Source organism: Helianthus annuus, chromosome 13 (assembly GCF_002127325.2).
Source record: "Helianthus annuus cultivar XRQ/B chromosome 13, HanXRQr2.0-SUNRISE, whole genome shotgun sequence".
Taxonomy (NCBI): domain Eukaryota; kingdom Viridiplantae; phylum Streptophyta; class Magnoliopsida; order Asterales; family Asteraceae; genus Helianthus; species Helianthus annuus.
Window position 1 is genome coordinate 37,227,482 of NC_035445.2, and position 9,798 is coordinate 37,237,279.

Genomic DNA, 9,798 nt, shown 5'->3' on the forward strand with positions numbered 1-9,798 from the left:
AGGTTTTTGGTCTTATGAAGATTGCATTACTTTTGGTGAGAGCACCACTATTGAGCCAAGATTGTGAAGCCTTTTGAAGACCCCCTTTTGACCATGTGATTTTGTATATTGACAGACTTATTGGACGAGAGTAGTGTGACTCTGTGTCCCTTTTGATGTGAAACACTCGTAAACAATGTAATTGTGGTTGGTAATTAATGAAAGCTCAATCGTCATGTTCTCATTAAACACATTGTTAGGTTACAAATTTATGCTTTGATTGTGTTGTCGCATGATTGTTTATATATATATGTACATACGACCTCTAGACAGTTACTTATTTACGTAACAAATAAGACCTGACCAATCCGATCTTCTTCTTAGACAATGCCTCCTCGAAGGAACAATCAACTGCCCACAACCGAGGCGGAATTACAAGAGCGCATCTCACAGGCAATCGCACAACACGAGGCCCTTCGCTCCAAACACAGCGGAGGTACCTTAGGGAGTAACCCACCTAACAGTAATGTTTAAGTCACCTGAGACACATTATAACACGTTTGGATATTTCAGAGGGTGCTTTGTTAATGCTTTCTGTGAATGATGCTGCTGGATTGCAGGCTGTACCTACAAGCAGTTTTTAGATTACAAGCCTCTGAACTTCGATGGCACTAGAGGTGCCGTAGCTTTTGTGAGATGGATCGAGAATACGTATTCTATTTTGCGAATGAGCAAATGTACTCCAAAGCAACAAGCCACGTATATTTCTAGACTGTTTCTAGATGGGGCTCTATCATGGTGGAACCTTCAGGTTCAGACGTTGGGCGAGGCTGTTGCGTATGCTTTGACAAGGAATGAGCTGAAAGAACTGATGCGTATGAAGTATTGTTCTCAGGCGTAAATCCAGAAGCCGGAAACTGAATGCTGAAACCTAAAGATGGAAGGTTTAAAGGTGGCAGAATACGTGCAGAGACTTCATGATTTGTCGCGAGTTGTTCCAAATCTGGTGGAACAAGAGTTTAAGAGGATAGAACGATTCATCTGGAGATTGGCGCCTTAGATTCTGAGCTTGATGACAGCATTAAAGCCTCCAACATTTATCGATGCGATTGACTTAAGTGTGGCGCTCACTAAAGAAGCGATTAGATTAGGAAAATTTTCAACCTCTGAAGAGAAGAAGGAGACTCATGCGAGGTCATCTGGGAAGAACAAAAGGAAGCTCACTGATTTCCAAAAGGGTACTTGGGCGAATAACAACAACAATGCCAAAAAGGGAAAAGGGTACATGGGTAACCTACCTAAGTGCGACAATTGTTGGCGTCATCATACCGGGCGATTTAGATATGAAAAATGTGATATTTGTGGCAAAGTGGGGCATGCCAAGGAGACGTGTTGGAACGATGTTGGACATGGAAATGAAGGTCGAAGTCTGAGGCCTAAGTGCGATAGGTGCGGAAAGGAAGGACACAGTAAGGATGCCTGTTGGGCGAAGTATCCCAAACAAGGAGGAAATGATGATGGCAACCAAGATGGAAACTATAGTTGTAGAGTTCTAGGTTGCTTCAAATGTGGGGACGTGGGGCACTTTAGGAAAGATTTCCCTAGGAAGAACCAAGCGAGGAAGGGTCTTCACGACCGGAGCTCGTGAAGCACGCCAGGATCCAGACGTGGTTACTGGTATGTTCCCTATTAATCAACACTTTGCATCTGTTCTATTTGATACCGATGCCCACTATAGCTTCGTATCTCTAGAGTTTAAGAATATACTTGGTTTAGTAGCAAGTAAGTTAAATATCCTGTACTCAATAGAACTAGCTAATGGGAAGCTAGTGGAAGCTAATGAAGTGATTATAGGCTGTGTTATAGAGCTTGGAGAGCGTGAGTTTTCGTTAGATCTTCTGCCAGTGGAATTGGGAAGCTTCGACGTTGTAATTGGGATGGATTGGTTGTCGAGTAATCGAGCTGAGATTGTTTGCCATGAGAAGATTATCCGCATCCCGTTGGTGAATGAGGAGACGATCGTGATTCATGGGGAGAAGAAGGATACACCTCTGCGGATTATTTGTTGTTTGAAGGCATGGAAGTTTTTGTGTAAAGGATGTGTTGCCTTCTTGGCTCATCTCGTGGACAAAGAAGCCGGAGAACCGAAGCTCGAAGATATCCCTGTGGTAAGGGAATATCCTGAAGTCTTCCCCCAAAGACTTGCCAGGAATACCTCCTCAACGACAAGTCGAATTCCTCTTTGACTTGGTTCCAGGCGCCGCGCCTATAGCCAAGGCACCTTATCAACTTGCGCCTTTAGAGATGCAAGAGTTGTCAACGCAGCTTCAGGAGTTGTTAGATAAGGGATTTATAAGGCCAAGCTTCTCACTTTAGGGAGCTCCAGTACTGTTCGTCAAGAAGAAGGACGGTAGTTTTCGAATGTGTATTGACTACCGAGAGCGAAACAAGCTAACCACCAAGAATCAGTATCCCTTGCCGAGGGTTAATGATTTATTCGACCAACTGCACGGATCCAACTACTATTCCAAGATCGATCTTCGATCGGGTTATCGCCAGCTACGGATTCAGGAAGAAAGTATACCAAGGAACAGTGAGTCAACAATTTGTTTTAAACATACGCTAATATTGTGTTTTATACATGGTACACAAAACTTTGAGAATCTAGGAGACCTGTACTTAGGACCCTCGGGAACTTATGTCAAAAACTCATTAAAGGTTATCACTTAGGAACCATGTCCATTAACTTGAGCAAACACCATTATTCTCTCGTATATGCTATTTTAGTTAACCGAACAGGTGAAGTACTCAAATTTCGTTTATTGAAAATTCCCACTTTTACACCTAGCGAGTAGATTTTTACCTCTCTACTCCTCCTAATGGTAGTTTAATCGTGACAATTTTCTTCATTAGAGCGAACACTCCTTTGTTTTGGTACTTGATCATTTCATATGTTACACAAGCATCGTTTGTTACGCATGTGGCTTCCCTTCGAAGGGTCGTTTTCATCAAAGTTACAAATATCATTTCGCTATATCCAGTTATTGCCTTGTGACTCGGATATTCTGCATTATTGCAAGTATCAACTCCTTGATATCGAGTCAACAAAACCTTCTTGAAATTTCTTTTCCTTCGAGTTACGTACATGGTGTATCTTTATAACCATGCTGAAATTCCCTTGTCGATACATGTATTTATTATCGGATTGCGCTACAACCAAGTTCAATTGCTTGAACTTGTCCATTTTGCACATTCAATTCAAGACACCATGTGATGTATTGTAAGCATCATATTCAAATTCATTTTAGCAAGCGTTTCATTTGTTCCGAGTCATAGTAAACTTGTTTGGTCTATGACTCCATAAAATCGTTCGTTGATTTCGACACCTTGTGGTGATGCTTTCACTAAATTGAAGCTTGCGCTAATCTCGTTTACGCATCTCATATACGGATTTAATTGTTTATTTATTGGCTTGCTCTAAATCCGCTCTGATTTATCATGTTAAAGAAGTCTTAACACAATTGTGTGCTAAGAAATGGTACACCAATTCATTTTTATATTCCGGTGTACCTATCAACGTTTCTTTCATTATCGTCCAAATGCCTTGCGATAATTATTGCTCGTTCATCTTCGGTCGAAATGTTCCATATTCGATTGAAAACCCTATGACGTTGTTTAAATCAAATCTTTAGGTTTGCTTCACTACACTCTCATTTGATTTCAAACACGGTGAACTTATTCGGTCACCGCTGTTATTGAATTATGTCATTACGGCACCTTGTGGTGTTGGTGCAAACTTGTAGCATGTGCTAGTCAGGGTCAACCATTTCACACGAAACTACACATACTTTTGTTTCACTTGTTATTTAAACATTCTTAATGCAACTATGTATTAAGACAATGATACACCAGATTTGGTTGTATTTCATTTTGGTGTATTCTCGCAATTCAATAATGTCAACACACTAATTTTATTCATTTACTTGTTTTAAAGTGGACGGATCATTTTCATGTTTCTATTACATTTGAGCTTGCTGATTCTGAGTTCATCTAGCGGATGTTATTGTTTCTAGAACTCATTTGCATATTGTAAACGCTCGTTTGGAATTCTATCGGTCGACATTTCTCTTTTGTTGAACCCCTATTAACTAAGTTACACTAGGTTATACACCTAAACGTCTCGTATCCTTTGACATCAAATTCTGAAACTCATACCTTTTAACCGCTGGGTTCTTCTTGTTGTAATATGTCTCTGGATTCACCTGATTCGAATAAGTCTTGATTCGGTTTCGTGGTTGATCACTTTGGTATTATTCATATCCATCTACGCATAACGTAACCCTAAGGAGTTAATCTAGTCTAAATTTCGAGGACGAAATTTTTCTTAACAGGGTGAGAATGTGACAATTGTCAAATTTGCATGTATCTGTACAATTGTTAAACAATAATTAGTGCTTAATGACTGTGTTGATTTAATATTTATGACATGAATGTTTTCTGATTATTGTTATCATATATACATGTGCATCATATATTCCAAATGTCATATCGTTATTACATGCAACACTTTATTGACTCAAATGATGCACGAAAAACAGTTAGCACAGTTATCAGACAAATCAGAAAAATACTGATGGAGTTCAGTACATAGACAGACATGGTATTGAGATACAGAATGGGTCAGAAACCAAGAGTTACACTAGTATAGTGTGTAGGAAAGTATGGATCATAGAACTACATTCCTAGAGATAGTTTAAGTGCCGAAAAGTGGCTAAAACTCACTTAAATTGCTGAAATCATCAAAAATTAGCAAAAATCAGCACTTAGACAACTTAATATCATGCAGAAATATGGTTAAATGGTCCAGGATACTTTCCTAAGTGTCGGAAATCAAAATTGTCATAAAAGGTAACATAAAGCACACTAAACTGCATAGTTTAGCACCTTAACGAACCGGTAAACAACCGAACAACCGGACACCACCCGAAACACCAAATTTTCACTAGAAGCACTGTTTTAACATTTCCAAGCTAGTTATGACACCCGAACATCATAACACACTATATAACATCCTAATAACTAAATAACCTAACTAAACACTTAGATTTCAACTAAGTGATCTAACTATCATTTACAACCCAACTAGTGCAACCCCCCCCCCCCTTACGCCCCCAACAAGGGACCCACCAAACGATTTTATTTCAATTCTTTATTTGATATTGTTAGATCTTTTAAAGACATAATACACATTGGGTTAAATGATGTTGGAAAGATTATATGTAAAACCATAAGTTCCATAACTATCATTTTCACACAACATCATCTACACCATTTTTCTTCCTCTCTTTCCCCTACCTTCGACCGAAACCAACACCCACACCATCACTATTTTTCACTTCAAATCCATCCATTCCCTAGTGATATAAATGTGTAAGAAGCTTGTTTAAGGAGCTAGTGTTGGTGCACGCATCTGTCGACTTCGTCTTGTATCGAGTCTTACATTGAATTGTATAGATTAGGGCACGTTATACGAGAAAATAGGATAGCATATGTGTCTTAGATGATGATTTCGCTTATAGGGACATAGATGTGATTTCGCTTATATGGACATTGGTGATTTCGCTCATGTGGACATGTGGTCCTTGGAGCGAAATCTCAAGCACTATATATAGTAGTCTTGAGCGAAATCAGTGTATCAGTTGTGCAATTCCATACCGAGGTGCTGCTGGTGTGAGATTTGGATGTAATCTGTCAGATATCTATACAAAAAGGTGTTAAAAGTGATTTGCTAGCTGTTTCTAAATCAGATACTTGTTTTCCGCACCTGTATCTGATCAAAACTCCTCTGAACGACTCGTTCGGGTCGGAACACGATCCTACAGGTGGTATCAGAGCTTCAGGAGGAGGAGTTCTGCAGAGATTAGCTGGAATTCATCAAGTTTTCTTACTTTTACACCTTCTTTTTTCATCAGAACGAGTTTTAACAGTCAAAATTCACTCAAATTTTCTCAGACTGTAGAAAATTGGACATAGTCTAATCCCTGAAAGTTTGACATTGAAATTCGGACTAAAAATGGACCAAATTAACTTCCGATCAGATTTTGCTTATACAGACATTCTGTAATTTCGCTTATTGGAACATCTGATTTCGCTCCTAGGAGTCATCATTCAGTGATTTCGCTCATATGTCAGGTTGATTTCGCTCCTAGAGTAGTTTGATTGAGGTTTCGCTTTTTATGCACTACTGATTTCGCTCCAGTGTTAAGTGTCTAAGTGATTTCGCTCCTACAGACATTTGATTTCGCTCTTGTGAACATTATCAGTGATTCCGCTGTTGTGAACCTTGTTATTTCACTCCAAAGGTTTAATACTGATTTCGCTCTTGTGGAAAGTGGTGATTTCGCTCAAAAGGACAGTTGTGAAATTTGTTAAAAAAATCCAAAAAATGGACGAGGAATTTTACAACGCATTTGCTACTCCGGTTACCCCGATTACTATTGCACAAAACACAATGCTTGAAAACGAAACAGGAACAATGCAAAAACCACCCAAACTCATGAACATAGAAGAATATAAAGGTTGGGAAGGTCGTTTCGAAAATTGGGTCCAAGCTAACTACCTAGACGCTTGGGAGTGTGTTGAAACGAAATATGTGAGACCATTAAATGATGATGAAGAGGAAGTTGCGATCAAAGATATGAGTGCCGATGACAAGAAGAAATACAAAAATGAGAAAATGATGCTAAGTTTGCTAAAACAAGCTGTGAAGGAAGATATTATGGTTTTGCTGCAACACAACGGAAGTTCATATTCAATTTGGAAAGCGTTGCGATCTTAGTTTGTTGGTAGTCAGGAGATGGTAAAAAATAAGAAATCACTTCTGAAAAAGGAGTTTAATTTGTTTAGTGGATTGAAGAACGAGAGTACAAAGCAGACCATTGAAAGATATTGCAACTTGTTGGTGAACATGAAGAGGTTAAGCATCAATAAATAAAGACAATGAAGAGTTGATTGAAAAACTTGCAGATGCGTTACCACATGAAACTTGGGGAACCTATCTGATGATGCTCAGGAACAAAAAGGGTTTTAACACGTTAACCTTGAGTAAATTCATTGAGAAATTGGAAGCTCAGGAAATGGAACAAAGAAAGATTGTTCGAATGAAAGATTTTGATGGTGAACAGGATATTGGGTTGTATTACAAAGCAGGGGTGAATGAGAAGTCTACTAATCTATCTCCAAAAATAGAAACTGCTTACAGCGCCAAGAATTCTTCTGGAAGTTCATCATCAGGATCAAACAGCAAAACAAGTTTCACATCATTTCCATCTTTTGATCCGCACATTTCAGCAACAAAAAATGGGAGAAAACTTCAGTGCAATATTGTTTTAAATCTTGAAAATGATCAAGATTATTCTGAGGAAATTGCTAAAAATCACATGTCTTTATTGGGAATGGTTTTAGAATCTTATAGTTGTTTTGTTGCAGGTCGTATCGGGAATCCAATGCTAACTAAAGAAGATTACGACCAGATAGATGCTGAAGAGATGGAACTGATGGACAAAAAATGGTGTTTGGCAAGCGTATTGAGGAGAGCTGAGAAATTCAAGCAGATCACGGGGAGAGATGATCTTCGTGAGGCTAATGTTTCTACTTTAGGTTTTGACAAATCTAAAGTCACCTGTTTTCGGTGCAGGGAGAAAGGTCACTTTAAGAGGGAGTGCACCAACCGTGAAGCAAGTGGAGCTCAGAATCCTTTCAACAACAACAACGATTACTACCGTAAAGCCATATACCATCAAGTTGCTCAACAACCATCTCAACAACATCAACATCAAGCACAAACTGCACATGGAAGACCCATAATTGAAGATTCTGGAAAGAGAGCTTGTGTGGTTAATCAGGAAGAAAAGAAGCCATTCAACTGCGATAAATATATCTCAACTGATGGAAAAGCTTGTTTGATTGATCAAGATGATGAAAAGCTACCCGAGGGTTTTAGTTGGGAGAATTTCACTTGGGATAACTATATTCCTGATCAAGCTACAGCTTACACAGCTTTTGTTGCCAGAGTTGAAGAAGATAGTGATGATAATGGTACTGAATACTATTCTAAACAGATGGCAAAACATTTGAAGATGATGGCAGAAAGCGATAGTGAGGATGAGAAGGCAAAGAAGAAAAAGAAAAAGGTAAAGACACCGGTTAGCAGCGATGATGAGACAGTACCGGTAGTGAGAAAAAAAAATGAAAGAAACTCCAAAGTTTGAGATTAATGAAGAAGCCATTGCAAAGAAGAGTCCAATAACTTGTGAAAATTGTGAAGCTCTAAAGAAACAGAACAGTTCGTTGATCCACAACATGAACAGATTGAAAGAATCATATGATGTGTTGAACAGGGCAATGAATATGTACAACGACACAAGTGAAGAGCAGGCAACAGCAATGAAAACACTTCAGGGAGCTTTCTTGGTCAAGCAAAAAGTTGTAAACAACTATATCGAGAAGTGTGCTGATCTAGAACTGAAACTTGAACTTCAGTGAATTGAAACTGAAAGAGTTAATCGCTTGTTGAAAAGTTACTCATGTTCGTCTTATGTTATTGACAGGATTTATCCGATAGCTGAAAGCTTAAAGGCATTTGAGGACAATGATGTAACTGAAGAAAAGAAAGTTTCAGAAGAAAAGATTGAAGAAAAGACTCCGGTGAAAAAGACTAAAAAGAAGAAAGGCACTGTAGAGACGACATCTGGTAAGAAACAAGGTGTCAGTTACAACAAGTGTCCACCCCCTCTGGAAAATGGATATTTGGCTAGAAATCCAAATGATGAAAGAGTAAAAAAGGCAACAAATTTGCAATGGGAGTCGGAGTCGTCTGTCAACTTGCCAGAAAACATTGATGTCGTTTATACATCGCCTGACACTGATCAACAATCTCAATTGATGAAGATAATGGTGGATCATGTGTTAGATAACGATGAGACAGAGGAGTCAAAGTCGGAGTCTAGTTCAGAATCAAAATCTGAGTCAAGCACTCCGGGTCAAACAGAAAAACAGGGCAAAATAGTTTAACACAAAGAATTCCTATTATCAAAATCTAATTTGAATGATGAACCGTTTAAAGTTGCTTACACTTTGAATGATTCTGACAAATTATATTATGATGAGGAATTTCCCATAAGAGGTGTCAAAACTGAAATGATTAAAAAGGTTTTTAAACTAACAGAAATTAATATTTCTGAAATAAAAGATTTACATTTTAATGAAAAACCAAAAATATACACCTCAAGAGTTCAACAAAGATTAAACAAGAAAAAAGGTTAAAGTTCTGGTTCAGGTTTTCAAAAGAAATCTAATCATAAGGGTAATTTCAAAAAGAAAGGTCTTGGTTTTATTCCAACAGAAAAACAGAAAAATGAAAAATATGTTCGTGATTTTAAATCCAAAACGACATTTGTTTCAGGAACGTCAACAGATGAAGAAGAAAAGAAAGATTTCTGGAAGCAATCAAACAATGAGTTCCTTGCAAAGAAGCAAGATGAAATGAAGAAGATGGCTGAGCAGAAGAAAGATACGAGAACCTGTTTCCAATGCAACACTGTTGGACATATTGCCAGAGAATGTTCTAAGGCAATACAATCAAAACAGGGAGTATCTCGTAAACTCAAAGAGCAAGTGGTCGAGTTTGAACCACCAATTGATAGAACCAAATTGTTTAAAAATTCTACATTTGAAATTGGTAAATGTTCAAACAAGTTTTACAAGAAGAGAGCTAAATCTGACAACCAGAAATGGGTTGTTAAGAAAGCTGCTGACAGC

The 9,798-nt window shown here is 38.3% G+C and overlaps 1 protein-coding gene across 1 annotated transcript; it reads left to right on the plus strand.

Moving 5' to 3' along the window:
• The first annotated feature begins 1,051 nt into the window (after nt 1-1,051).
• On the plus strand, nt 1,052-1,627 carry LOC110900797 (cold shock domain-containing protein 3-like). Its single transcript, XM_022147662.1, has one exon. It carries the CDS (start codon nt 1,052-1,054, stop codon nt 1,625-1,627), a length of 576 nt encoding a protein of 191 aa, XP_022003354.1.
• The last annotated feature ends 8,171 nt before the right edge of the window (nt 1,628-9,798 follow it).

Coding starts and splice junctions, on each gene's coding strand:
- LOC110900797 (XM_022147662.1), top strand. CDS start 1,052: ATGACAGCATTAAAGCCTCCAACATTTATCGATGCGATTGACTTAAGT.